Source organism: Periplaneta americana, chromosome 5 (assembly GCF_040183065.1).
Source record: "Periplaneta americana isolate PAMFEO1 chromosome 5, P.americana_PAMFEO1_priV1, whole genome shotgun sequence".
NCBI classification, from domain to species: domain Eukaryota; kingdom Metazoa; phylum Arthropoda; class Insecta; order Blattodea; family Blattidae; genus Periplaneta; species Periplaneta americana.
The window spans coordinates 50,482,054-50,496,696 of NC_091121.1; the positions used below are offsets into that span (position 1 = coordinate 50,482,054).

General features: G+C 33.7%; 3 protein-coding genes across 6 annotated transcripts in view; 1 reads left to right on the forward strand and 2 right to left on the reverse strand.

Moving 5' to 3' along the window:
• Nucleotides 1–14,643, forward strand: part of LOC138699599 (cell adhesion molecule Dscam1-like) — a 1,432,092-nt gene that overhangs the window by 1,033,099 nt on the left and 384,350 nt on the right. The gene's annotated exons all lie outside the window — the stretch shown is intronic.
• Nucleotides 1,713–3,279, reverse strand: LOC138700479 (turripeptide Ici9.2-like). The gene is made up of 3 exons (XM_069827086.1): nucleotides 3,137–3,279; nucleotides 2,494–2,646; nucleotides 1,713–1,945 (listed from the first exon to the last, which is right to left on the reverse strand). Exons 1-3 carry the CDS (start codon nucleotides 3,258–3,260, stop codon nucleotides 1,866–1,868), a joined length of 357 nt encoding a protein of 118 aa, XP_069683187.1. The 5' UTR covers nucleotides 3,261–3,279; the 3' UTR covers nucleotides 1,713–1,865.
• On the reverse strand, nucleotides 7,150–10,929 carry LOC138700480 (PI-actitoxin-Avd5a-like). Its single transcript, XM_069827087.1, has 3 exons — nucleotides 10,826–10,929; nucleotides 9,450–9,602; nucleotides 7,150–7,317 (listed from the first exon to the last, which is right to left on the reverse strand). The coding sequence occupies exons 1-3, from the start codon at nucleotides 10,848–10,850 to the stop codon at nucleotides 7,238–7,240; spliced, it is 258 nt and encodes an 85-aa protein (XP_069683188.1). The 5' UTR covers nucleotides 10,851–10,929; the 3' UTR covers nucleotides 7,150–7,237.

The following is a 14,643-nucleotide window of genomic DNA, read 5'->3' on the forward strand; positions in this document are numbered from 1 at the left end:
ATTTTTGTGATAAGTGCGTAAGAATTATGCCATTTTTAGTTAAAGAATTGAAAAACAAAATTTGTACAAAGCAATTAACAACACATGTTTAGCTTCAGAACACTAGCCAATTAAATAAATTATACTTCTGAATAGTTCATTCTCTATTTGTAATATTATTTTACCATTAAAACTAAAGGATAACGGTATTTTACAAACAAATTCAAATTAGTGTAACTTTAAAAATATTGAGATTAGGACAAATATTTATATGACATTTTTTGCTTAAAAAGTCTTCGAAAGTAAGCTCCGTAAGTGACGGTAAATCCTCGTGAATCATCCTGTATAGACTTCTACTCTCAACTATGACAAAGCAGGTGCTCTATAGGCCTACAATAGCATATTATCTGTTTAATTTATGTTTTCCTGAGTAATATTGGTTTTCGAAATGTAATACTTTTTATTTAATGTTACTATTTTATTTCAGTTCCTAAGTCTTTCTGACATTTTCAATATATTTCGCTTCAAGGTTAAATCATTGTGTAATCGCGTGTCGGATGATTCTTGAGACAGTATTCCTTTTATTTTAATTTCCAGTCTTTTTTCTGATTAACATAATTGATTTATTTGTCTATGTAATTACTCTTAGCAATTTATCAGTTCAATATTTGTCTTTATCCCCAAAAAATACTGCAGTCACAATGTAGCGTAATTCTCGCTTTTATGGACGAGTATAATTAAATGTTATTAGTAAAATAATATAGTATTTCAAAGTTACGAAGAAGGAGCAGATTTATTTTGCTTCGAGCTCCGTCGGGGGAAGAGTATTCTACTTGGAATAACTTCAAGTTACTGGCCACTTAGTTTTTTTATTCTCCCGCAGAAAGTCATGTTAATTATTTTATAGTCACAGCCGGACAATTTTAACTCTCGAATTTCTGCCCTTACGTCCAGCACGGTAATTTCAAGATCACTGATATCGCAATTTTGTCAGGAAATTGTACGATGGTGAATAATGATGCTACCACAAAGTCATTCAGACTACTTGTGTATACTTAGAAGTCGTCATGGAAACGAGTACCGAACAGGAATGAAAGTGAATCGTTCATTATTGACCTCTGATCGCATTACCACTAGCATTATTTATTTCCAGCTACATAAATATTAATCACAAAATCAAAGGATCAGTATCTTTTTTTATAAAAAGGAACACGACATACGACTTGTACTGTCCGTGGAATCCAGTTTCAATTCTGGTTAGAAGCAATCTATTTTTAAAGAAAATAAATTTCAAAGTAGAAACTAAGAGAGCCATTTCTCAGGTTTGTGTGTTTACGTTATGTAAAAGAAACAATCCATAATGAAAGTCCTTTAAAGAAAAAAAATCATTTCAAGCCCACATCAAACTTTCTCGATGATATAAGTTAAAGTAGACTAATCTCATCTGGATATTTCATACATTCATCATACAATTCCTTTAACTTTAATCAGTTTCAGTTATTTTAGACAAAATTTCGTAACGCCCTTCTTTTATATATTTTCGTCTTGGTGTGTTTTTTTTAGCACAATTTCTCTCTTTCTGTGTATACATTTTTCTCCCTTTCCTATGATGAGTTTCGGTCTAATAAAATATTTTATAGAGACAATGATCTTAATTCTATGTTAATCATTGAAAATTCATAAAAAATGTTATGGTAGGAAGAAATAGAAAACATTCATCAATTTCTGAAAAATCATGCATGTTTTATTTAACACTCATTTACATAAGTCACTAAATTCATATTTACGCATTAAAATGTGACACCAACATTTTTATATAAATAATTACTTCATTGTAGAAGAAACTGTACAAATTCAGAAATTTTACATTATCGTAAAGAGTTTCTTTAGAGCTCAGGCGGGTTTGAAGAAGACTGTGACGTGGTTGAAGTCTGTACGCACACACCTTCGTATTCAACTCGAACATCTGCAAAACAAGAAAAACGACGGTTTAAAATATTTATCATGACAAATATTATAGACTATTAATGTCATTTTAACATTTTCGTCGCCCCACTTAAGTGAAATACGTACTTATTGCCACTGTGAAATCAGTCATGAAAATTTATATCAAAATAACGTGGGCGAAAAATTGGGAAGAATAAGAATGTGAGAGAATATAGCAGTTACATTTAAAATATTTTCACAGCAGAGTAATGTTATTTATTTCAGTTAATAGAAATAGAATTTGGAACAGAAATATGGTATTTAAGAAGAAACCGTTTTCCTTTAATCTCAACGCTTTTACCCTTCCTATAGCATTCACGTTTTTCTACTCCTTATATCAACATTCCATTTTACGGTTCAAGACCTCTTAACGGGTATAATATTTAATCGAAAATATATAGTAAATTGATATAGTTTTCTCAGTGTAATTACCAATTTGTAGTTGAGCAAAAAAAATAGTAAATGTCTTATTACGATGTTTAAATAAATGATGACATAACATGTGGAGAGAATATGGAGTTTCCATACCTCCGTGGTGACACTCGTTCTCTGCCCGCAGTATGCACGCGTTGTTGTACGTGATTCCGTCGCTACCACACACGGGCGCGTACTCCTTGGTGCAGCGTCGGACGCACTCGTCCGGCATAGTTTGGGACAGATATACGCATGCAAACATCACAGCTGGAAAACAATTATAAAATAATTCAACATTTAACAAAAAAACTATTTGAAATTCAACATTGCGAAAAGATAATTATTTGGAAGTTGCGAGTAAAATCGCGATTATATTAAAAATTTAGTATATTCTCGCAAAAAGATAAAAAAATACATCCTTTTATGAAGACAGGACAGTCAAATACTATAACAGAAATTAAAAAATTATCACGTGAAAATAATTTAAATCTCCACTGATTTTATGAGTAATTTTCAAAGCGGTTAGTAACAAATAAAATTTGGAACTTCGATTTTGAAATGCTTTCAAATCTTTCAGTTACTATAATCTCCTTAATTACTGTACTTAATACTTTAAATAAATATTAATTAGTTTTATGTATGTATACAAATACACCATTACGAAAAAATGAATACATTAGTAACAAGATACTATAATAAATCAGATGCAAAGCTATTTAATTTAAATTATGTTCCTTAACTATATGTTGTTTCTCACCAAACACAAGAACAATGTCAGATTTCATTTTGATCGTCCGGTGTCTGCTGCGGTTCAGAAACAACTGTGGACTGGACCGATTCGTACGGAGCTTTTTATTCTGACGTAGTCCGCTTAGCAGCATATGAATGCACCAATGACGGTAGAGCATTCAAATTGAATGCACGTTATTGAGAATGACGTTATAATTGAACTAAGATGTTTTAATGTTTTATACATAATATTATTAATAAAACAGCGCTTTTTTTTAAATCGTAAAACTTTGTTGAAAATAATGTTCACATTAAAACACCAATTTATTTACTAAGGATATGATTTAGTAGTGTAATAGCCTTACTTGTCTCCTCTTATTTCGTATAGATTGCTCTGGCAACAACTTTTTAAATATAAAAATCCAAGATACTGCAGTTTATCTTGTTCAAGTCATTTAGATTTTTTTTCGCAGTTAATTCTTCTACAAAACGGCTAATAAAATTTATTTCATTCGATATTCACGTAAAAATATTTCAAAATATTGTGTGTCATTTCCTTCCGAATGCTAAGGAAGCGGGGCTATTTGTGATTGGAGAACAAAATGGCGACTATGTTGTATTTCTGTATTAATCGCTTTTATATAAATATGCGTTGGAATATTTGTCAATTATATTGAGCTTCTATTGATATGCCAAAACTTATTTGTGACATTATTCCTGCGATTTTAAACGTTACTCGCTTAGGAATACCGGTACCGAGATATTTATTTTAACTCCGAAAGTTTGCGTTAATTTCTCTTTTCCTCACTTTAAAAAATTCAACCGTGATAATTATAAGTAATAATAATCCGTGGCGGTATAGCCCACGAAGAGTTAAGACCGACCAGCCGGCTGCTGGCCTCACGGCCACATGCCGAAGCAGAGGTGGACGATCATCCAACCAGAATGAAGGTATCGTGTGGTTAGCACGATGAGCCTCCCAGACGTTATAGCTGGTTTGCGTAACCGAATTTCGCTACCTATCGCATCACGATGCTGAGTGGGCACCGGTCCCATACACTGGCCGAAATTTCATGAGAAAATTTCTTCTCCCTTGAGGACTCGAACCAGCGCGCATTCTGTAACGCGAGTCCTAGGCAGAATGCCTTAGATCACTACGCCACGGCGCGGGACGATAATTATAAGTAAAATGTGGATTTTACGTAAGGACCTTATCCTTTTCGATACCCTCTATAAAAGCACACCTGTTTGCGAATATTAGATATTGCTTTAATTTTCAAAAATATACATTACTGGCACAAATTACACAATTCCTCGCGATTCTAAATGGAAATAAATAGTTTGCGTATAATGCCTTCAAGCGCATTTCAAACACGTTATGTGCAGTGGATATTCAAAATAGTCGAATATTTTAGTAAGCAGACAATTCAGCTGAACACGGCCAACAAATGCAAATACTGAAGAGAATTTTTATTATTTAACTGTTTTAACTTAAAATATTTTCTTTCTCAGTTTCATTAAGTTATAAAATTAGTCTAGAAATATTTTAATCTCTTTCAGGCGAATTCTTACTTCCAGTGTACGTTTTTTCAGCGGTTGTATGTAGTTGATTTTAAATTTGATTCTTTTTTATTATAGCAGTTTCTTATACTGAATAAAAATATTGAGTAGATTTCTATAAAAATATCTGATATATTTAATTAAAGTACCCTCACATGTTTCATAGTAATTTTACAGAGTAAAGATCTGATATATTTATTGAAGATACCCTTATCTGTTTCATATAATTTTTACTGAGTAAAAATCTTATGTAGATTGATTTTAAAATGACTGATATATTTAATTATTTTCCCTTACGTATTTCATAGTATTTTTAGTGAGTAAAGTTTTTCTGTAGATTTCTTTGAAAAAATGTATGATATAAATAATTAATATACCGTCACGTATTTCATTGCGTTTTTACTGAGTAAAAATCTTGTGTATATATCTTTAAAAATGTCTGGTATATTTTATTAAGATACCCTTACGTGTTTCATAGTATTTTTATTTCGTAAAAAATGTTGTGTAGATTTCTTTAAAAGTGTCTTATATATTTAATTAAGATATCTTTACATGTTTCACAGTATTTTTACTAAGTAAAATGCTTGTGTAGATTTCTAACTTCCTTATAAATGGCTTTTAGAAAATCCGAGGGTTCACTGCCGCCCTCACAGAAACCCGCCATCGATCCTTATCCTGAGCTAATTAATTATTCCCTACCATCATATTCCAACTCTCTCAAATACATTTTCATATTACCCTCCCATCTACGTCTCGGCCTTCTCTAAGCTCTTTTTCTCTCAGGTCTCACAACTAACACTCTGTATGCATTTCTGGATTCACCCATACGTGCTACATCCCCTGCCCATCTGAAACGTCTGGATTTTATGTTCCTAATTATGTAAGATGAAAAATATAAGAAAGTCTGATATATTTAATTAAAATACCCTTATGTGTTTCATAGTATATTTACAGCATAAAATTATTGTCTAAATTTATTTTAAAATGTCTGATATGTTATTTAATTAAGATACCATTACGTGTTTCATAGTATTTTTACTCAGTAAAATAATGTATAGATTTCTTTAAAAATGTTGATATATTTAATTAAAATATCCTTATTTGTTTCATAGGAATTTTACTCAGTAAAAATAATACATATATCTTTAAAAACCGTCTTATATATTTAATTAAACCCTTAAGTGTTTCATAGTATTTTACTCAGTAAAAATAATGTATAGATTTCTTAAAAAATATCATATATTTAATTAAAATACCCTTACGTGTTTTATAGTATTTTACTCAGTAAAATAATGTATAAATTTCTTTAAAAATATGTGATATATTTAACTAAAATACCCTTACATGTTTCATAGTATTTTACTCAGTAAAAATAATGTATAGATGTCTTTAAAATGTCTGATATATTTAATTAGAATACCCTTAAGTATTTCATAGTATTTTACTCAGTAAAATACTGTATAGATGTCTTTAAAAATTTCTGATATATTTAATTAAAATACCCTTACGTGTTTCATGTTAATTTACTCAGTAAAAATAATATACAGTTTTCTTTAAAAAGGTCTGATATATTTAATTAAAATACCCTTACGTGTTTCATAGTATTTTACAAAAAAATAATGTAGAGATTTCTTTAAAAATGTCTAATATATTTAATTCAGATATCCTTACACGTTTCATAGTATTTTTACAGAATAGATGTCTTGTCAAATCTCTTTTAAATTACCTGGTAAATTTGATATCCTTTGTTAGGATATTTTATCTACAATTAATCAATTTCGGAAACTATTCCCGGTATTGTATTTATATTATTAGTCCAAAAAACGAAATCTTTCATCGCCTAGAATAATACAAATACCTTTTAAATCAATCGGTGTATTCCAGACGTACTTTCACTGCATTCACTGAATCGTTTTAGCTTTTGGTATTTCGCAGTCGTCCTTTATTTCGTATGTTCTTATCATTCTAACCTCTTCCGTTGTTGTACATCTACTTCATTTGTTTTAGCTTCTCATGCCAGCAGTTATCTTCTATTAGATTTACAATAACTTATTTTCAAAATATTAACGAATGATCAGTTTACAATTTCTTGTATTACAACACAATTAAACTTAATATTGTCCTCATGATTTAAATTACACATTTTAATTTCTAAACATTGTGCGAATTTCATAGTTCTTGTACAAGTATCTTTTCAGCTACAGTTATGTGAAAATCTGTGGTTATTCCTTGTTCTATCACACAGTTCCTTTATCAACTAAACTTATAAATAAGTTCATGTCCCTTCAGATATCCTTGGAACTGTAGCGTGTTTCCTTTTCTGTACCCTTTCAAATGCTTTGAACCTGAAACTTGTGGTGTAGGTATTATGAAGCAATGTAACAACTCTACTATCCAGAAATATTGAGACATGCTTTCTGTATAACAGCGCCTTCTGTAAACCTGTACTGTACAAAAAAAATATGTAAACACAGCTTCTGTTGACAATGTTTTATTAAATAAATACAAACATTTACAAGTTCATACTGGTGCATTGATGTGGCAGGTAAGCAGAAGAACAAACAGGCCACTACAATTCTAACGGATTCGATGATAGTCTGCCGGTCGTAACAATCTGGGAGCACTCCCCTTCGTAGTCAACCCTGATATCTGTCAACAGAAAACGTTCAATATCAGCTCTTACAACACTAAGCATTAACATTTACAGAGATTACTAATTAATTTTATTGTTCAGTTTTCTGGCATACGCTGACTATGCCAGTGCACTTTCAGGCGAAGAAACTGTTTGTTGTCAATGGTTGTGGAGTGAATTGTTAAATTACTACAAGACTCCTCGTTCGGTTACTTTTAACACAAGTTAGTTGTACGTCGATCACACTAGCTTCGCTTGGTACGGTGAGCGAGTTGTGAATCAACAGTTCACGCTACAGTTCAGGAGTCTCCCTTCACTCTCCATTACTGCTTATTTACATCTGTTTATTTGTGTACCGGTGTGTATAATGTCAGTAAACAGAAATAGTACTCGTGTACAAAATAAGACTTGGATTTAATAACAACAATAAAATATTTATTTAATGGTAGCTTATATGCAATAAAAGATAATTTTTTTACTAATAATAGACAAAACTAAAAAAAAATTTCAGGAGTCGGCCTCTTTATTTTCAACAGTCATCCACACATGCAATGAGAAAATCATTCTAGCTAAGATAAAGATATATTTACTGAAATATATTAAACAATAATAAATATCTATGCAATGCAAACACACGCTCTCCGAAAAGCTCCATATATTGGCAATATCTTGGGATGCGCAACAAATGTAATGGTACTAATTGAAAAAAAAACACATTCGAATGTCTTCCTACAATCGCTTTTGTTAATATGTATTAGATTTAGTGATGTAAAGGAATCGAAGTCTTAAAAATTCTGAACTTAATAAACAATTCAGTCTCCATAATTTTTTTTAGAATTCATGACTACCCAGCGTCTGGAATCTGTCCACTTCTGATTTTTAGAATAAGTAAAAACTCATCTAGATACTTTTAGATCTAATTAAAGTTTGGAATTAAGAAATAAAAAATGTAAATGCCAACACGAACTCACAATAAAACAAATTATGAGTGCGTGCTTTACGAGTCTCTACACATTACGATGAATGACTGTAAACATTAAGTGTTTCAAATGAAAGGGGACAAAAAAATAATCTTCTCTCAGATAAGCTCAAAAACAAGTACCCGTACTTTCCAGTTATTTAGTAGGTAACATTTTAAATTCGTTGTTTTAATTTACTTCCGTTGTTAAAGGTTTTTAATGTATCTTTGAATAAATAAATTGGCTAATTTTAACGAGATTCTTACAACACGTACTATTAAATTAAAATGCATTAAGATACGGGAGTTATGGGGTCTATTTTGACTATATATCGGTAGTGAGTTTATGAGAATTTATGTTGTGTGGATTGGAGAAGGAATGTTGTCATAAGATTGACATCAGTTACCGTAATTAGTTTTTGTGTTTGCCGGGATGTATTGAGCTTTTCATAATGATGGTTGATGTATTAGTTTATTTATATGGCTGTGGATTTTAGGTTGGTACGTTTGTAATTCTTATTGTCAGCTGGTATTAATATGCATAGTTTATATAATATACCACTATATCAAGTGTGTCGGTGGCAAGTCATGTTACTTCTTGCATTTTAAATTACTTTATTTATTGTTTACTTAATTGGTTATGAATTCCGTTGCTGGTCCGAGTTGATAAGTGAAGGAGTAAATATTTGATTTTTGATTCCAATTCTGAATCGTCTTTTGATAAACGTGGACGTGCCTGGTATTTCTCTTGGTATTTATGTATGTTGAGTGTGTATATGGATTTATTCGTAGTTACATTTTATTTATATTGAGAGGTTATCTCAGTGACATGAGGTCGAGGTATGTGACAAGGTTAGCAGGTTATTTGAGGGGAAATTTGAGTGACGTGAAGCCGAATACTGTGAATTTGATGATTTTAAGTGCGTTTTGACTCCCGTATACAGTGTGAAGATATGCCGAAATTGTATCTATGGGATTGTGTTGATATCGTATTTTCAATGAGAGCCGATGGGTTCTATTCTAGAATGGGATATTGTAAAATTGTGTGTAATTATTCATTTGTAGATAGTTTTATTTACATTTGTTTGGTTGTTAATTCACTAACACTGTTGTGACGTCATTGTATGTTAAACTTTAGGAAAAATAAGTGTTATTCTATAGGCCTAATAAAATAATCCCGAGTTATCTTACTTTTGTCATGGCATTCGTTTTCTGCCTCCAGCAAACATTTGTTGTCGTAAGTGACCCCGTCGGTGCCACACACGGGATCCATCTGTCTGGTGCAGTCAATGGTACAGTCATCCACCGTTGCGTTGATCTGGCTCACGCATACCAACGTAACAGCTAGAAAGCATTTTCACTTATTTCTATATTGAAATTTAGGAGATGGTTACCCAATGCACAATTGGTGAAAGACTAGAAATAAAACCTAATAATGGTACACGCGAATTTTTGTATACTACAAAGTGTTCTTTATTGAAAACTTATTTAAACAAAACTTCATCAACAACGTAGTTATTTAGCGTCAGTTGCTAATAATGTAGATGATCTGTCAAAAAGAATACATACGGTCCTATCTTGTACAATCTTAACGTCCACATAGGGTTATGTAAAATATAGATGGTATTCAGCATTCAACGCAAATATATGTGTGCTAACTATTTATGAGACAAATGGCTTTTAGAGAACCCGGAGGTTCATTGTTGCCCTCACATAAGCCCGCCATCGGTATCTATCGTGAGCAAGAATAATCAAGTCCCTACCATCATATCCCATCTCCCTCAAATCCATTTTTATATTATCTTCCCATCTACACTCAACCTCCCCAAAGGTCTTTCTCCTTCCGGCCTCCCAACTAACACTATGTATTTCTGGGTTCGCCCATACGTGCTACATGCCCTGCCCATCTCAAACGACTGGATTTAATATTCCTAATTATGTCAGGTGAAAAATACAATGTGTGGAGTTCCACGTTGTACAAGTTCCTCCATTCTCCTATAACTTCGCTGATATTCTCGTAATAATAATAATAATAATAATAATAATAATAATAATAATAATAACTGAAATTACGGAAGTTTGAGATAATAGTGAAAAATTAATGCCAATTATTTTTATGTTTTTGCTATTTAATATTTCTGGTCGGTATGAAGATTTGTTCGAGAAAGTGCTGTTTTTCGTATGAAAAGTTTATAATTATTTCAGTATCTTATTAAAGTATGAGTATCTGTAGGATTGATTGTAGCGAAATAGTTTTTGGCTAAATGGGGCCGAAATTTCGCTGTAAGATTATTGTTCATCAGCCTCATCTTATTTCGAGACACATCTGAAAAAATCTAACCGTTACCGCCTCAAGTTAGATTCGAACAGAAGCCCGGAAGTTACCTCGCATCGAAAGTCCTATTCGTAAACTTACGACTAAGCTAGTGAGCACAGAATGTAAAGAGACTGATTATTTCATTGAGCACATTTAATATAAATAGAATTTTTTAATATCAATATTACTAGGCCTATTCCTTAGAAAAGTTGTCTTATGAGCATAACCCACACACAAGATGTACTCTTACCAACGAGCAGAGCAGCGTACTTCATCGTAACCCAGACTCAACTGCAGTACACAACAAACTGTGGGGCCAAATGGAGCTTGTGGCCGTTTTGTTCTCGCTCTGTCCCCTAGATGAAAGAATAAAGTAGCTATCTACATATCGATGGTAAAGAAGTGATACATCGCACATTGACGTACAAAGATACCTGATCCCTATTAATCGATAGTGATCGATAATTTGTTCGTGTAAGTCTGACTTCTTTAGTTATTATTTCTATGGCTAGATAGCGAAGATAAGTCAGTATTATCAATACTAGGCTATACTGCAGGCTCCGCCAGGTCGACTCAAGGTCGCGAGAGGGCGTACAGACCTACTTCCACTGCGGGCAGTGCAGTTGTACACTGCAGTCTATCACTGGCGGAACCTATCAAGGTCGCTTGGGGGCACCGGTGCACTGCATTTTGCACCGGGAATATTTATGTGCTAAAAACATTAAGTTTAGCAATTTAATGGATGTTGTGCGAACAATTTATTTCATAAGGTCTAAAGGACTTAATCACAGGGAGTTCGGGGCACTACTTAATTATATTAACAGTGAGTATGGGGATTTACTCTACCATACCGAGGTAAGGTGGTTAAGTCGAGAAAAAGTTCTAGAATGTTTTCTCCCACTTAGGAATGAAATTGCTTTATTTATGGATGTACATGGGAAACCTGTTAGAAGTCTTGGACATGGAAGAATATATAAGAATAATGCAACAATTGTGCGAAGACTTCAAACGTAGAAATCAGGAAATTAGAGAACTTGAACAAGAATTTAAGATATTTGCAACTCCTTTTTCAGTGAGTGTCCTGGATATTCCTCCTGAACTACAATTAGAAATACTTGATTTACAAAGCAATATTGAGCTAAAGGATAACAGAAAAAGTATTAACCATTTCTATACTTCTTTTCCACGATAAAGGTTTCCTAAACTGCACAATCTCGCTGTAGGACGTTGTGCATGTTCGGGACAACCTACGTATGCGAAACACTGTTTTCTTTAATGAAGTTTACGAAGTCACGTCACAGAAGCCAATTAAGTGATGAACACTTGAAAGCATGTCTGCGATTGCGTGGTACTAAAACAATAGCGCCACGAATTGAAAAGCTGCCTAATAACAGAAAACTGCAAAAATTGCCGCGGATCTCTGATGTATAATAAAAAGTTCTATTATTAGAGATTTGAATAACAACGTTTGTACTGTTGTTTTATTTTGTTAATTGAACTTTATAGCAATGAGAAGAAAACAAACAGTGAACAGTTTTATTTCGTAGTATGTTAATCTGTATAAAAGTGTATATTTTGTTTTGTTTCGTTGTTGTGCAAACATGCAAAAATTTATTTCGTGTATAGTTAGTTAACTGTACCAAATTGTATAGAGTACTGTTTTCAGTATAGTGCAATTAACAGTGAAAGTGTGCCTCAATTAAAAGCTGAAATTAATTTATATTCTTATCACAAATTCGGTTAACATGCAAGTTCTCAGCTCCGCCACTGTGGAAGCAGCTACCCTTGCCCGCAGCCGTAGGTCAGGGCTTGAGGGTTTGTAGGTACGCACGAGAGTGCAGTCACTTGACGCTCCCTGCTATAATGTATAAGTAAACACATTATAAAATTCAAAATTTCATCCTTCGCTGATGATTGTAAAAGAAACATTAGCTTAACCGCTAATATTGTCAATTATGGGAATAATTTATATTTAACCTTCATCAACATATTCCCAATTAAGTTTTTACCCGTCCCTATAATAGAGTCACCTATTGAGAACTAATGTATATTAAGCATAAAATATTCTCAAAATTAACAATATCAGCGGTTTCTAGTTAAACCCAGTGTTGTTTTACAATCAGCGAGGGGGATGAAATATTTAATTCTATAATGTGGGTACATTTATGTACGATTGGAACACTGACTATGATCTTGCGTTCAACGATATCTGAGCTTACTAATCGATAGTGATCGATAATTTGTTGGTGTAAGTGTGGCTTCTATTGTTATTAGTCTACTTCTATTGATAAATGGCGAAGATAATAGTCAGTGTTGCACATAAATGTATCTGCATTATAGAATTTTATATTTTTACCTCCTCTGCTGATTGTTAAACAAAATTGTGTTTAGCTGGAAACAGCTGATATTTTCAGTTCTAAGAATAATTTATGCTTGACCTACATCATATTTTCCCCGACCTTCTTTTAATCGCCCCAATAATGGTGCCACCTATTGAGAATTAGCGGACGTATTTCAAAGTTTGTCAATTTGTTATAAAGGTCTACCCAGCAGACGACACTGTCATCTACACACAGCACGTCAACATTCACTTTGGATGTCTCCAACTACAGGAAGCACTGGATTCTATCACTCAATGGTCAACAAAGTGGCACCTCAAAATAAATGGAAGCAAATCTCAGGCTACAGTCTTTACCAAACGCTTTCCACATCGAACTGACTCTCTTTCCATTCAAGAACAAGATATACCATTTGTCACAACAACTAAGTACCTTGGAATATTATTGGATAAACGACTTACATACCGACAACACATCAATTCCGTCCGCGACAGAGCCTTCCAGAGATTCATGGCGCTTTACCCGGTGTTCAAGACCTCCACTTCACTCAAATGTTGTTATGTTTTATTTAACGACGCTCGCAACTGCAGAGGTTATATCAGCGTCGCCGGATGTGCCGGAATTTTGTCCCGCAGGAGTTCTTTTACATGCCAGTAAATCTACTGACATGAGCCTGTCGCATTTAAGCACACTTAAATGCCATCGACCTGGCCCGGGATCGAACCCGCAACCTTAGGCATAGAAGGCCAGCGCTATACCAACTCGCCAACCAGGTCGACACACTTCACTCAAGATCAAGACTCTACTATACAGGGTGTTTAAAAAATACGGGGCATAATTTCAGGTATGTATTTCCCACATGTAGACAATCAAAATAGTTCATTACAACATGTGTCGGGAAATGCTTTATTTCCGAGTTATGGCCTTCACAACATTGAAATTCACCGGAACGTTTTTCTTTCCGCAGGTCGTTGCCGTCAAAGGAGACATTAAGAGGGCACTCTGACAGTTCATTCCGAGGCAAAGGTTACATTCAGTGTTGTGTAGGCGTTAGACTGTGCGACATGTATTCAAATCAAGAGCTGGCGGAGATACACTTCATGTACGGTAAGGCGGACGGCAATGCTGCGCTGGCTCGTCGTTTGTACCAGGAGAGGTACCCACAGCGACAATGTCCAGATTGGAAGACATTTGTACGTCTCCATTACCGTCTGTGCGAGTATGGAAAATTTAACTCTCCTGGTTTGGGAAGGGGACGACCAAGATATACAACTCCACAAGTACAGGAGGAGATTCTGGAGGCTGTGAACATGATCTGAACCCTCTCGATTTCTACTTGTGGGGCCATTTAAAATCATTGGTTTATTCGTCTCCGGTGCCTGATTTGGAATCCCTTCGGAATCGAATTGTGGCATGTTCTGAGGACATACGCAATACTCCTGGAGTTTGGGATCGTGTTCGTAGGTCAATGAGACATCGATGTGAGGTCTGTATTCAAGCAGGAAGTGGACATTTTGAACATCTTCTGTAATGACAACGACCTGTGGAAAGAAAAACGTTCCGGTGAATTTCAATGTTGTGAAGGCCATAACTCGGAAATGAAGCATTTCCGGACACATGTTGTAATGAACTATTTTGATTGTCTACATGTGGGAAATACATAACTGAAATTATGCCCCGTATTTTTTAAACACGCTGTATACTACTCTACTTCGTTCATACATGTTGT